At 35.7% G+C, this 15,053-nt stretch overlaps 1 protein-coding gene across 1 annotated transcript; it reads right to left on the reverse strand.

Moving 5' to 3' along the window:
- Nucleotides 1-2,755: 2,755 nt before the first annotated feature.
- LOC136811508 (uncharacterized) lies at nt 2,756-8,508 on the reverse strand. Its single transcript, XM_067068130.1, has 5 exons — nt 8,290-8,508; nt 7,038-7,224; nt 5,761-6,103; nt 5,427-5,495; nt 2,756-3,537 (listed from the first exon to the last, which is right to left on the reverse strand). Exons 1-5 carry the CDS (start codon nt 8,478-8,480, stop codon nt 3,185-3,187), a joined length of 1,143 nt encoding a protein of 380 aa, XP_066924231.1. The 5' UTR covers nt 8,481-8,508; the 3' UTR covers nt 2,756-3,184.
- Nucleotides 8,509-15,053: the final 6,545 nt, after the last annotated feature.

Consider the following 15,053-nt stretch of genomic DNA (forward strand, 5'->3'; position numbering starts at 1 on the left):
GAATAAATGAATACTGATGCTGATGGATAGCTTGTTTTGCAAAAAAGACTCTTCATATTGCAACGTCTACAAAAGTGAACGCGAAAATGAAAGTTGGACAAACAGACATTTTATTTTACACCTTCAAATATTGACCTTTTACATAGTTATAATGTATGTTGATTCAGCAGATTGAAATAAATAGAATCTTTTGTAATGAATAAAGAAAAATGTGAAGCAAGATTTTTTTCTTCTTTTTATTTACAAATTTGAAAGGACTCTTTTATTAAAATTTTGCTGACGTCAGTTTCAGACGAGTCGGGTGTATATAACACCGTATAATTCCTTTAATCATGAAAATCATCTTATATTTGAACATCTTGTTACGGTGGTATAACCGTCACCGTTTGTGTTCAGATTCTGCAAAACGTTTTGCATTAAAGCATAAAGCACTACTTAATGCCTTTTGAAAGTTTGTCATCAGTTTGTACTGCCATATACGATGGCTGTATTTATACGTAGATAGTGTCTTAAAGTTACCATGGTGCGGATATATACTCATCATGAAAGCTCTTTTTCGAGAGTCCTGGTTTTATTTTTGACATAAGAAATACTCGATGAGTTTGTACGAGCTCTAATCCCATCAACCTTTGCGTTCAAGAGTATTAAGATTAATTATTGACGTTAATTGCATCATTTGACAAAAAATATATAACAACGTGCACGTTCTTAGCAGATTCTTAATTGTTTGGCCAATTTCTTTATGAATATTCTTGTAAAGTACAGCACCTGGTCCCGAGAATGTAGGTGAAATTTGAATCAGACCTGAAAGATTTGCATTTTAAAAAACATTGAATGTTTTGAATGAAATTTTGAACTTCCAAAATCCTTTCCCTTTTCCCTAATTCTTTTGGTCCTTGAAGTTGACTCCCATTTTCGTTATAACCCCCATAATTTAGGTTTGGTTTTATGGCATCTACAATCAGTGCCTTAACATATTGGCAATTTTGGCTATTTTACCATTTTTCGAAAATTGAAGTTCGAGCGAGAATGTCAATGTCGGGCTTTCAACTTAGTTTCATCAAATATTTCGACCTGGGAGGGATTTATTGATTTATAGGCTATATTTCAAGCCCTATTGGACAATTTTTAAATTTTTGGATCCTCAGATCCTAAGACTTAAGTCTAGCGTTAAAACTCAGAGTTAAAACTCTACTCTTCAAACCTAATTTAGAGCGCTTCCAAATTAGTTTGTAGTTATAAAATTTGGTGGGGAATCTTCCTTTTGTGCCAAGTATTTTGGCACTGATTGTAGTAATAGTAAAATGTTGATATTATTTCAATGGGATTAATTATAACAGCAAATTTTAGAAATATTTTGTGCCAAAACAATATTTTGGGATTTTGGGATTTTGAAAATTTAAGCTCTAGATTGCTTGAAAATGCACTCAAAACAAAATACTTTTAAGAAAAAACAAGAAAAACTTTGCATTTTGCAATATAACCATTTTGAAAAAATTATCCCCCCCCCCAGTTGCTACGGCACTGGTAGGTCAAACATTTTCGTCAAAATATCTAACTTAAAGCAATAAATATTGAAATGGACTATTTTCCCCATTATCTTTGTTCATTAGGAATAAGAAAATACCCTATCATCATAATTTAGTTCAAATAGATTTCGATTTAGAGAGGATTTATTTAAAAAATTTCTCAATTCGGGTAGTATCCAATCAGCTTCTATTCAGTATTTTAAATTTAATGTCTATAAATAATAAGTAATTTGTAACAGTAGGCTCTGAAACAACTTTTTATGAAGTTGAACTATCGTTAGGGCTACAATGCTAAAAAATGAGAAACCTATATTCTCGGGGTCAGGTGCTGTATATGCTTCTTAAAAAAAGCGTGTAGGCTTCTCTGTTGTGTTTTGCGTATGAACACGGTCCATGAAATACTTTGATTTCGAAAGACACGAGGGTGACATCATCAAGTACATTTTTGCAAAATAAACAAAAATTTTTATCAAGAGGTAAAGAAGTATCAGTTTTCAAATTATTCCTTGTGTCAGGTCTTTCCTATTTTTTGGACTAAAAAATAAGCATCTTTACCAAGTTTAATTTTGTTCGTGAACATTCTCAAAGTTTTTCGCTCTTAATAATAGACAAATCAAAAGACGAAGCCGATATTATCTTGAATCCCAGTGAGTTCTTGACTTCGAGCGAAGCAGCAAACTTAAACGAGTTTATGTATTTGCACTTTTGAGGACGGTAGCGTGACTGAAGCGATTTGGAAAAACCCGCAATTCCGCCCCGCAAAATCGAGGACGGTAAAAGTGCTGATTTACCGTCATCCTCAGCTGGAGGGATCAAATAACATACCAAAATAAATACCTTTCGGTGGCTGGGATAGATAAAGCATCTCTCATTTCCATTGACCAAGAAGCAAAAAAGTCATTCCTTTTTTGACATTGTAAAACCATCATTATCATGTAAAATCAACAGACAATGTTTTATTTAAAATACCTAAACTAAATATAAAAGTAATTTAAGTTAAATTATTACACAAATTATTAAGCATTGTCAAAGATTCGTTAAACATCAAGAGTTTTTCTGAGCAGTAGCGTGGTTGCTTGGCAGAACCCAAATTTAATAAATAAGTATTTTGGCTTCCCTTACAAGGGAAACATGTTTTACAAAAAAGAATTTATACGATAAATTTGGCTTAAAAGCTGTTGGCTTAAAATTTGTGAGGTAAATCAAGAAAAAACACCAAAATTATTTATAAGGCTTATAACAATATAGTCTTTTCTATACCGTGTTTTCTTATAATATTGTTTAAAGTTTAATATTATGTACAAAAGGTAAAAAGTTGAACTACCTGTAAGTATAAGGTTTATAATATAATAATAAAGACTTTCAAAAATGGTATAATACATAGCTATTATAAATACGATATTATGTACAAAACAACAAAAAACAACAGCGAAATAAAAAGTTAGAATAAAGCAATATTCTTCTAAGGTGCGTAGAGTGTAAGTGTGAATAAAATTTGTGTTAAAAATATAAAATAACAGGTTCCGTTGCCATGCCATTCTTGGCTAAGATCCCCAGGGTCCAATTTTTGTCATAAAAGGCAAATTCTAAAATATTTGTTCTACTCCCCTTTAAAATAGTTTTTAATCTCGATCTATTTCAAGAGAGCAGCAATTCTACATTGGGAAATGTCTGACAGCTGTGTCTTTTTTACCCAAACTGATTAACGCATCTCTCAAAGTGCTGATGTAAGCATTTGTATCAAGTTCCAACCAAGTTAACAGCATTGCATTGGCTTTTTCAGTAATGTCATCATAATTGACATGGTCTTTTTGTATACGTTGCACCTCACAGTTCGGTAGTTTCAATTTTCTTGCTAAATGTTTCCAGTAAGCCACAATTTCCTTGGAAAGGTCAGCTAGTTGGTCTTCAGTTGGTTTGACGGTGTTTATGTGATGATCATTGAAAGTGTTTTGTTGTAAGGTGTTCTCTGTGTCACGTGTTCGTTTGTTAGCTGTTTCTAATTCTCCTGAAAAACAAATTCAATATATTTGTCTCGGAAGCTTTCTTAAAAAAATGCTTTTATTGGGCTCTTCCAGAAAAAGTCCGTTCATAGGGGGTGGAGGATGAATTGTCCAGGGGTATTAAAAAAAATACCAAAAAATTGCAATGTCCAGGGGTAATTTTTTGTGTCCACGGGGTTGATTTGATGTTTGTCCAGGGGTATAACCCGTGTCCAGGGGGTTAAAAATCAAAATGTCCAGGGGTAATCCATGAAAAAAATAATATATCCTCCACCCCCCATAAACGGATTTTTTCTAGAAGAGCCCATTCTAATACACGTCTTCTTTTTTTTTAAGAAACTAGTTTTACCAAGCAGCCTCAATGTTTCTTAAGAAATCGGCCTTTTGAGCCTTAAATGTTTCTTACATGTTTCTAAACTTTTTAGCATTCTCAGCCTTAGGGAAGGCTGGATTAGAAGTTTCTTAAAGAAAAACTGAATTACAAAATGTTATTTTCTCATTCTCAGCCTCAGCATGTTTCTTAGATGTTTCTTAGTTTTTAGGCATTCTGAGCCTCATGTTTCTTAAAAGTGTGTTTCTTAAAAAAAAAAAAAACGTGTAGATTTATCGGAGTTTTTGGTTTTTCTAAAAAAGCTATGTATTGTGGGATTGTTTCGGAAGTATTAGTACTAGTAATCTCATGGTTATAAGGGAAATTCGGGATTAACTTCCCGAGGTCAATTTTGAAATTTTTTGAAATTTCCCGAGTGCAACGAGGGAAATTTAAAACATTTCGAAATTTGACCGAGGGTGATGTATCCAGAAATTCACGAAAACAAGCATGGAATTCCTGGTTAATCTCATGGTTTGGATTGAAATTCTAACAATTCTGAAAGACGTCAATTTAACACTGGAAATCAATCTGAAAACTTAAAAAGAGGTCTCAAAAAAGTCATAGAAACGCGAATCGAGATTTAATTGGATAGTATTCCATTTACTTAAGCCTTTGAAGTTAGTAAGAAAGATGAAAAAGGTGATGAATTTCCAGACGATGAAAATTTCACTTTTGCGGGAAATTACAAAATCTAGGAGGGAAATTACAAAAGCTAGGAGGGAAATTACAAGTTCGGGGGAAATTACAAATTAACGTGAACAGAAACGTCGATCGAATTTCAATCAACCATGAGATTACAATAGAAATCTCTTAGGAATTCCTCGAGGCAATTCTATTGTAATACTCCCGAAACAATCCCACAATGCATCGCTTTTTTGGAAAAATCAAAACCTCCGATAAGATTAATTGATCGCCCTTCTTAGGCTGCGCGCATCTCCGGAATTGATTTTGATAGAGGCGTCGCGTATCGTGTATGAATTTCTCGTCCGACAGTTACCCCAAAAGTTGCATAAATTTGCATAATTTCGTCACATCCATTATAATTATAACTTTTCATTTATTGAACAAAGACAAAAAGAAGTCGTTGTATTGCTATGACACTTAGTCAAAGAAAAGAAAAGACGGGGGTAAGTTGGGACAGAAATATTGTAGACGATACGCATTCCCTATATCGAATCATATCAGAGGAGATGCATGCTGGTGCAGCGTCTACGACCTTCTCGGAAGGCAAAATCACCGTACACCTAAAACAAGAGCTATTCATGATATGCACCATTGCAATTAGAACCAATCAACTATTGGGTCCGTAATGTAATGTCAGAAGACATTGCAGTGGTGCATATCACGAATAGTAAATGCTAAAAACGACTTATTGCGAAAGCATAATAAAGGGCATAATGAATTTTCACGATTTAGAAAGATTAGCATAATATTTGGAGGGTGATTGATTAAACATTCGAAACATTTAATAGAGAGCATTCAATGCCATGAAACGCGAACTAAGTCATTTCTCATACATACCTAAGACGTCAGATTTTCGTTTCTTTTTTTGACAAGCAGATTCTGATGAAAAGCTGGCTGGTTGTGTATCTAATATAAAAGGGAGTGACATATTAAGTCCCGCAAGAACTGAGTGTGTTATTTGAAAGTGCTACTGGGGTTTGAAATCATAAGATTTTTCTAGTTTGTTTCACTATTGAACATACGTTTGGGTGCTTAAAACCTTACCTTTCTAAAGGACGAAAGGGAGGGGGGTTGACATTTTAAAGATAGACCAAGGAAACAAGTAGGTGAAATTCAACAAAAGAAGGAGAAAGCACAACGCAAATTTTGGACATAAAAACAAGTTACTTACATGTACCCGTGCGTAAATGATGTAAAATCTCGCTACAGAGCGTGCCTTTGTTGTACTGCAACAAATCACTACCTTTTGAATGTACCGCTATCAGTTTGAACTTACGAAGAACTACAGAGCCAGACGAACCGATATCGGTGTCAGCATTATAATAAACATACGGGCGTTCGATCCTGGAGATTTTCTGGTAGCTGAATTTCTTGGTATCACCTTTAGGATGTTGAAAGATGAAAATATCATCTCCGACGCTCATGGGATCTTCCTCAGCGAATTCGATGGGATCGATACAGAAACGGTTTTCGATTGTATCGGCATCACATCCAATGATGGTGTAATCTAAGACCTGAAAAAAAAATTCACCATGAGACTGCTTACCATAGAAGCAATGGAAATTTTAAAAGTGTGAAGTCATTCGAAAACCTAAGCAGTATAAACATAATGACACAAAAAAGTTTTTCAAACTTCACAAGTCGTAGAGCAATAAAAAATCGTAAAATATTAACTATAACTGACTATAATCATAAATTAAAACAAAATAAATGCTATTTCTAAACCAGAACATAACCTGACATAACAGGTAAAGTCAATGACAGAAAGAGAGCATTTCGTCAGACAACCGCAATTATTATGGCCAAAAAAGATGAATCTACACATAAACTGACGATGAACCCCGGGGGGGGGGCACTGGGTTTGCGGACTGACGGTATGTGCGGGCCAAAAATTGGCTTTTAAAATTGCACCCTTACAGTGCAGCAAAAATCAGTGAAAATCATACCCTTAGAGTGCATTTTCCCCAAAATTTTCTATCCTTTTCGTGCAAAAAGTGGTCAAAATTCTAGCATTTTTGGTCAAAATATCTAGATTTTTCAAAAAATTTCTGAAATTTCTACCTTACAGCGCAGGCGGCAAAAAAACCCACCCTTACAGTGCATTTCGGATGCCTTGAAAAATACACCCTTAGTGCCCGCACATACCCGTCAGTCATTTTGCTTGGCTGCCCCCCCCGGGCGATGAACCAATAAGTTAATCTGCCAGCCCTCTAATAAAACGAAGACTTGCGTGATGTGACAACGTGGGCCATGTGTCAATACAGTGGAGTTTCTTCCATTACTAGAACCCGCTTAGGGAACACAAATTTGTTAAGGTTGAGGAAATTTCGAGTTATAGATGTTATAGAGTAAGGTTTATAAGGCATTGATAACTACAGGGACGAGAAAACTTGTTTGAGTTAAGGGGACATTTGGGTTTCTATAGATTTATAGAGTCTCTTCACTTACATCATTGGTATGGAACATCAGTTCTGGCTTCAAACGGATATCAGCACCAGGTAATTTCCCTTCGTAATGGAAACGAGCTACTGCGCATGCGGCTTCTTCTTTATTGCATAGCACGTGATTGTTTGTAATGATGACTTTGTGTTCAATACCACTCAATGTGATCAGCGCAAAAAATCCTGAACCTCTCCTAGTGAACATTTATCAAAACAATTCAGTTATTAAAAGTGGATTTGTCAATTTTCTTCTAGGCATTCAAATTCAGGAACATGTTCAGATCATTAAGAAAAAATAAGTTCCATAAAAGAATTAAAATATTTCCATAGTGCAGAAAGGGGTCTGACCCCCCTTCTTAAACGATCCCAACCTTTAAACATGCCTATCCCCCAAGGATTTTATACAAAAATAGCTAACAAATATATGTGAAATATCTTTAGAGAGAGAAAGCGAAATAATAAACTTCTTTCTTCTTTTTGACTTTTTCATGAAAATTTCTGCGATCCCTTTCTTCATTTTTTCGGAAGGTGTCATCCCTCCCCTTAAGAAAGGGGGGTCCGAACTATGATTTTTCCAGCTTGAATTTAGTTTACATTTTCAATTATGCTTAAACTTCGTTTTAAGCATAATTGCCAATGTAAACTAAATTCAAGCTGGAAAAATACCGGGTGACCCAAAAAAATGTATAAAGGGTTAGCTAAGTTAACTGTTTCCGAAATAATGTGAACTTTTAATGAATCCTTTCGTTATTGTTAAGAGGAAAAGTATACAGCTTTTTAAATTTGGTTCAGTTGTTCTCAAGTTATAAGCTTTAGAAATAAAAATCCGCTTTTGAAAAAGTCCAAAAACACGTCAAAAATGGGGAATCAAGTTAACGCAATTCTATTCAGGGAACCTCATAGTTTTTAATATATTAATGACTTTTACGTAACAATTAATGATCTCAGCTAACTTTTAAAATTCATCCTCAAAAGATTATGGTGGAAAATAGGAAAACAGTAATTATGAGCGATTTTTTGAAAAGATTTCAGTGGAAAATGTTAAAAAATGCATAATTTGATACCCCGTTTTTGAGAAAACGTCTTTCTAAAGTGAATTTTGACTTCAAAAGCTTTTAACTTGAGCACAGTTAACTCAAACCATTATACTTTTTTCTGGGTCACCCAGTATAAAAATAATATACAAACGTAGCTGCTAACTTTATAAGCAAAAAAAAGCAATTTAAGAAAAGGAATAACTGATGAGCTTATTATCATACTTTTCGGTTTCTTCTTTACTACAATAGATATAACAAACAGCATTTTTAGATTTGGTGAGAAGTCCAGCATCTAATATTCCATCGCCATGATTTAAAAGGACTTCTTTCCTCTCGTGATCATTATTTGTCAATGCATCACCATTCTTTTGGTTTGAGCAAGCTTTATTTGAAGTAGAGATCACAGTCACCATTCTGTATTATTATTTCATTTCATATATTTTCTATTGAAATAAAAAGACAATTATAAAATGTATGCACCTAATTCTATTGATTTAAAGGTTGTGACATGAAAAATGATCCACATTTTAATTTTCATTCATTTTTGGCAAATCAAGTCTTATCAAGTTTTCTTAGAATTTTAAAGGTTTTAAAGGTATTAGTACACTCCTGACATTTAAGCATCTTGTTCAGAACATAAACCTAAGATATGACTTTACATCAAGCGCATTAAAGTGCAGGACATAATCAAAGTTCATATTTTCAAGACAGGGCTGAGCTGAGAGAAAAGTTAAACTGCTTCATCTATTTAAAGTAGGTAGCAAAGTATTACTGGATTTGTTCACTCTTTTTCATGTGAACAATTACAAAAAACTCTAAGCTTGGGATTTGATGATCCAGCTAAAATTGCCCTAAAATCATGAATCCTGCTAAAACTGCCCTATAATCACGAATCAACCTAAAAATGTCCTAGAATCACAAATCCAGCTGAAACTGCCCTAGAATCACGAGTCCTGCTAAAAATGCCCTAGAATCACGAACCCCGCGGAAACTACCCTAGAATCACGAATCCAGCTGAAACTGCCCTAGAATCACGAACCCCGCGGAAACTGCCCTAGAATCACGAGTCCAACTAAAAATGCCCTAGAATCACGAATCCAGCTGAAACTGCCCTAGAATCACGAACCCAGCGAAAACTGCCCTAGAATCACGAATCCAACTAAAAATGCCCTAGAATCACAAGTCCAGCTGAAACTGTTAAATAATCCATCGATCACATATCGATCCGTTCCGATGATCGATCCTATCGAGCGCGGACGTCAGGTTTAATTGAATATCAGTAATAAAAAAATTTCATTCTCCCTTTTTATAATTGGATCAAAAGACCTGTCAATCAAAGAAGAATACAATACAAACAATGTGTCCCTATGATCACTGTCCCTATATAGTCAATACTAACCCTATTTTCATGACAGCGCTCGAACGGCACCTCCAAAAATCACGAAAATCAAAAATTTCTCTCTCAAACAGTTAGGGAAACCATCCAGGATCCTGCCATTCTATCAGCCAGCAAAAACTGAATGACACTTGTAAACTTAAGTTTCTTACCATTTTCCATCGAAAACAATCGAAAACATTACTGCTTCCCAAAGCCGGAGACCAAAGCAAATGATCTTTCTTGATGAGGGCGCCCTTTTGGATCTATTGTTAACTCATTTAAAATGGTGGACAGTTGCGGAATGACGAAGGCGCCCACTGCTTCGAGGGTGGTAACGCCAAAACGCCCAATATGACCAGCCAACAGAAGGCGAGTTTGTTTCCGCGCGAGTTACGTCATGCACTCCACCGTAGCGAAAGCGCAAATGACATTTCACAATTATAAGAATATCTTATGTGCTTAAATTCTATTTAACTTTGAGAGCTTCATGGAAAATGAAGAAGTAGAAAGATGAAAAATGCGCTGGTTAATTTTTTTTAAATAGGTGTGTTCTATCATTGTTGAAAGTTGAAGAAATTTCTACCGACGCATATTTTTTTTACAGCCAATTAAGGTATGTGTTCACCTTCCTTGACACATTCCTTTTAATTGATCATATCTTTAGAACAACAAATTTTTATACATCAAAAGTATATATTTTCTGAAAGCCAATAATATTCCCTTTCTAATGGTAAAAGTTTCAGCTGAATTTAAAAAACTGGGCAGGATATAATTAAAATCTTAAGAATTTTAACCTTACCTACTTCAAAGAAGTTAAAGTCACCCATAGCTTTTGAAATTTGAAAAAATAATTTTGATACTATGTTCCCAATAGATTGAACCAAAAAAATGTCTTAGGATTTTTTTTTGGATCGACTTTAACTCGAGAAAACTTAAAAATTGTTAAAATTTGGAAAAAAATCATTCATTTCTCGAGTTTTTTCCACTTAACCTGAAATTTTGAAGCTTTAACTCGATTAGAAAAAAAATCCTAAGACATTTTTTTAGTTCAATTCTTTGCCGAAAATATAAAAAAAAAATTAAGTTCATAGCTAAATGCTATGGGTGACTTTAACCTCGTTAAAACTAGTATGGTGTCGTAAAATTTCGTTTTTTTCTACATCAATTTGAAATTTTTAACGAGATGATTGCTGTTAATTTGAGTAATCAGTGAAATGTGTCAAAAATATTACTATTCAATAGAGGTGAGAATAAACATCAGCTGAATTCTCGCTTTTGTCTTTGTTGTTTCCGAAATAGACAATTATTTGAGTAAATAATCCATCATAAGACGAACTTTGTTTTGAAATTTAAATGGTTATAACTCTGGATCTAAAAAATATTTTAAGATCGCGATTTTACCAAAATGAAATCCAGTAACTTTTCTTCCACTTTGACTGAAAAATTTTTTTTTGACAAAAAATCGGAAAAAAGGTGTACACATACCTTAAAGGCACAGTCTGCTTATACTTACTATGTTTGCTATATCATCTAGGCAAAAAGCGGTAAAAAAAGACACAAACACAATTTTTTTATGAGCGTGGTTATGATTTTTTTGATTGCGGCCGCGTACAGGAACTCGCCAAATGTTCCTAACTGTCAAAGGGTCACGATTTCCAAAGATATTGACCAAAAATTGGTGAAAATCAAACCAAGATTTGGAAAAAATGGACCAAAATTTAGGAAAAAGTCTCTCAAAGCAAACCAAAGGGTCCCAAAATCACCAAAATTGTGTCTCTCAAAAGGTCGATTTTCGATTTTCGGCTCGGACATACCCGTCACCTTGCAAACCTAGTACCCCCCCGGGAGAAATAGAAACAGAAACTATTAAAAATATGACAATCACAAACACATGAAGCAGTTCATCAGAAAGTCATGTCCGTCATCCATAAAAGAAGAAAAATCAAATAGAAATACCAGAAAAAATAGACCTTTTTTCAAAGAGGCCACCCTGTTGAATAATTATGTAGTCCAGCAGAAAAACAATGATAAAACCACGCATAATTATTACAATATGCATGATACAGTAATTATGCATGGCTCTATCATTGTTTTTATGGCTGGACTGCATAATTATTCAACAGGACGTCCTCTTTGAAAAAAGGTCTATAGCACAACCAAAAACCTTTTGGGTATCGAAAGGGTTAAACACTTGCGGTGGTGAACAGTGACTTTACTTATTTGATTGATTCCATCCAATTTTCATGTTCTTCATTATTTATTCTTCCATTTTTTTATCTGTAGAGTTCAGGCATCAAGCTATGTATTTTATTAAGTTGAAGTTGGTTTGATATTCTACGTTTGACGTTTGATATTCGTTTGATATTCGTTTGATATTCTCAAATTTGCGTTTTGAAGTTTTTGTGACTACTTTTGGAACTGGAAACTATTGGAAGCCAATAGAGTTTATTCTCAAGGGTGTGTGTGCAAAATTTCAGCGCTCTCCGTCGCAGCGTGCTCTCTCTAAAAATTGGTAACCGTCAAACCTCATTTCGGCCGAAATGACAAGTTGGGCTCCTGTGGGGGAGAGCGGTTATCTTTGGAACTGGAAACTATTGGAAGCCAATAGAGTTTGTTCTCAAGGGTGTGTGTGCAAAATTTCAGCGCTCTCCGTCGCAGCGTGCTCCCTCTAAAAATTGGTAACCGTCAAACCTCATTTCGGCCGAAATGACAAGTTGGGCTCCTGTGGGGGAGAGCAGTCATCTTTGGAATTGGAAACTATTGGAAGCCAATAGAGTTTATTCTCAAGGGTGTGTGTGCAAAATTTCAGCGCTCTCCGTCGCAGCGTGCTCCCTCTAAAAATTGGTAACCGTCAAACCTCATTTCGGCCGAAATGACAAGTTGGGCTCCTGTGGGTGAGAGCGGTTATCTTTGGAATTGGAAACTATTGGAAGCCAATAGAGTTTATTCTCAAGGGTGTGTGTGCAAAATTTCAGCGCTCTCCGTCGCAGCGTGCTCCCTCTAAAAATTGGTAACCGTCAAACCTCATTTCGGCCGAAATGACAAGTTGGGCTCCTGTGGGGGAGAGCGGTCATCTTTGGAATTGAAAACTATTGGAAGCCAATAGAGTTTATTCTCAAGGGTGTGTGTGCAAAATTTCAGCGCTCTCCGTCGCAGCGTGCTCCCTCTAAAAATTGGTAACCGTCAAACCTCATTTCGGCCGAAATGACAAGTTGGGCTCCTGTGGGGGAGAGCGGTCATCTTTGGAATTGGAAACTATTGGAAGCCAATAGAGTTTATTCTCAAGGGTGTGTGTGCAGAATTTCAGCGCTCTCCGTCGCAGCGTGCTCCCTCTAAAAATTGGTAACCGTCAAACCTCATTTCGGCTGAAATGACAAGTTGGGCTCCTGTGGGTGAGAGCGGTTATCTTTGGAATTGGAAACTATTGGAAGCCAATAGAGTTTATTCTCAAGGGTGTGTGTGCAAAATTTCAGCGCTCTCCGTCGCAGCGTGCTCCCTCTAAAAATTGGTAACCGTCAAACCTCATTTCGGCCGAAATGACAAGTTGGGCTCCTGTGGGGGAGAGCGGTCATCTTTGGAATTGGAAACTATTGGAAGCCAATAGAGTTTATTCTCAAGGGTGTGTGTGCAAAATTTCAGCGCTCTCCGTCGCAGCGTGCTCCCTCTAAAAATTGGTAACCGTCAAACCTCATTTCGGCCGAAATGACAAGTTGGGCTCCTGTGGGGGAGAGCGGTCATCTTTGGAATGGAAACTATTGGAAGCCAATAGAGTTTATTCTCAAGGGTGTGTGTGCAAAATTTCAGCGCTCTCCGTCGCAGCGTGCTCTCTCTAAAAATTGGTAACCGTCAAACCTCATTTCGGCCGAAATGACAAGTTGGGCTCCTGTGGGGGAGAGCGGTCATCTTTGGAATTGGAAACTATTGGAAGCCAATAGAGTTTATTCTCAAGGGTGTGTGTGCAAAATTTCAGCGCTCTCCGTCGCAGCGTGCTCCCTCTAAAAATTGGTAACCGTCAAACCTCATTTCGGCCGAAATGACAAGTTGGGCTCCTGTGGGGGAGAGCGGTCATCTTTGGAATTGGAAACTATTGGAAGCCAATAGAGTTTATTCTCAAGGGTGTGTGTGCAAAATTTCAGCGCTCTCCGTCGCAGCGTGCTCCCTCTAAAAATTGGTAACCGTCAAACCTCATTTCGGCCGAAATGACAGTTGGGCTCCTGTGGGGGAGAGCGGTTATCTTTGGAACTGGAAACTATTGGAAGTCATTATTATGTAAATTAGTAGTAACATTAGGAAAAATAGAGTCTGCTAAATTGCGTGGGTTGCGTGGGTGCGTGGGTGCGTGGGTCGATATTTTTGCGTGGGTCATTTTTTTGCGTGGGTGCGTGGGTCAAAATATTTTTTCCGTGGGTCAAAAATTTTGCGTGGGTCAATTTTTTTGCGTGGGTCATATTTTTTGCGTGGGTCAAATTTATTGCGTGGGTCAAAATTTTTGCGTGGGTCATTATTTTTTGCGTGGGTCCTATTTTTTGCGTGGGTCATATTTTTTGCGTGGGTCAAAATTTTTGCGTGGGTCGAAATTCTCTCTGTAATTCGAAAAAATACCTTCCCTTGAAATTCGAACTGGTCACATCCAAAATGTTGGATGTGTTTTACATAACACGTTTTGGTTTATTTTGTTTATTTTGCATAGCTGTAGCTGTCTTTTTATAAGAGGAAGCTTTATACACGTTTTTTTTTATAAGAACGTCAAAAAATTTCGAAGCCTTCAGATGTTCTTAGTTTTTTGGATTTGAAGCCTAAAAATGTTCTCAAAATGTTCTTATTTTCAGCATTTTTTGAGCATTTTGATGTAATTTCTTAAGAAATTGCATGTTTTTAAGTCTCCAAGGCCTTAGTATGTTCTTAGAATGTTCTTAAATTTTTGGGCCTCGAAGCCTTATGTTCTTATATAGTTTGTTCTTATATAAAAAAACGTGTAGAATCTTTTTAGAAGCTTTAAAGCTTCTTATAGCAACGCTTTAATCTTTTGGGTTTCCTTTGAGTGTTAAAGAACAAATCAAATGGCGACAAAATCTGAAAATTTTTCTACAAAAGTTATATTCATTAGGCGACCGATTACTAAACAATTTAATCGTTGTCAATTATTTTGTCCATCCCACTTGTAATTTCTTTGATTTAAGTACATTAAAGGCCAATTTAAAAAATTGGACGAAATAAAGACGCTGTACTTTTTTTCAAAGCAATAGAAAAGGGAGGAAAAAACTAAAGTTATATTGTTTATTTCCATGACACTGGAATCTTGAAATATAGCATGCTAAAATTCAAAAGTGTGATCCTGAAGTGTGTCTATAAAAATTAGACGGGTGTGTGTTGATTCTGTATAATGTTATAGTAAATAAGTGCAGCTATGTAAAATAAACCACAAGGTGTTACTACATAAAAACTGTGTGCTTTTGTTTAGTTTTCGTACATGTATACACAACACATTTTTGTATAAGATAACTTGAAAATTTTAATTTGACAAGAAAAACGTCTAAGCTAACTCGAAAGTTTTAATTTGGTAAAAAAATCGAGTTAGCTAAAAAATCACCAAAAAATAGTGACCCAC

Source organism: Clytia hemisphaerica, unplaced genomic scaffold (assembly GCF_902728285.1).
Source record: "Clytia hemisphaerica strain Z4C2 unplaced genomic scaffold, Clytia hemisphaerica genome assembly, whole genome shotgun sequence".
Lineage (NCBI taxonomy): Eukaryota > Metazoa > Cnidaria > Hydrozoa > Leptothecata > Clytiidae > Clytia > Clytia hemisphaerica.

Coding starts and splice junctions, on each gene's coding strand:
- LOC136811508 (XM_067068130.1), bottom strand. CDS start 8,480: ATGGTGACTGTGATCTCTACTTCAAATAAAGCTTGCTCAAACCAAAAG. Junction 7,225..8,289: donor AGTAAAGAAGAAACCGAAAA/GTATGATAATAA, acceptor AATGTTCACTAG/GAGAGGTTCAGGATTTTTTG. Junction 5,496..5,760: donor TCATTTACGCACGGGTACAT/GTAAGTAACTTG, acceptor CTTTTATATTAG/ATACACAACCAGCCAGCTTT.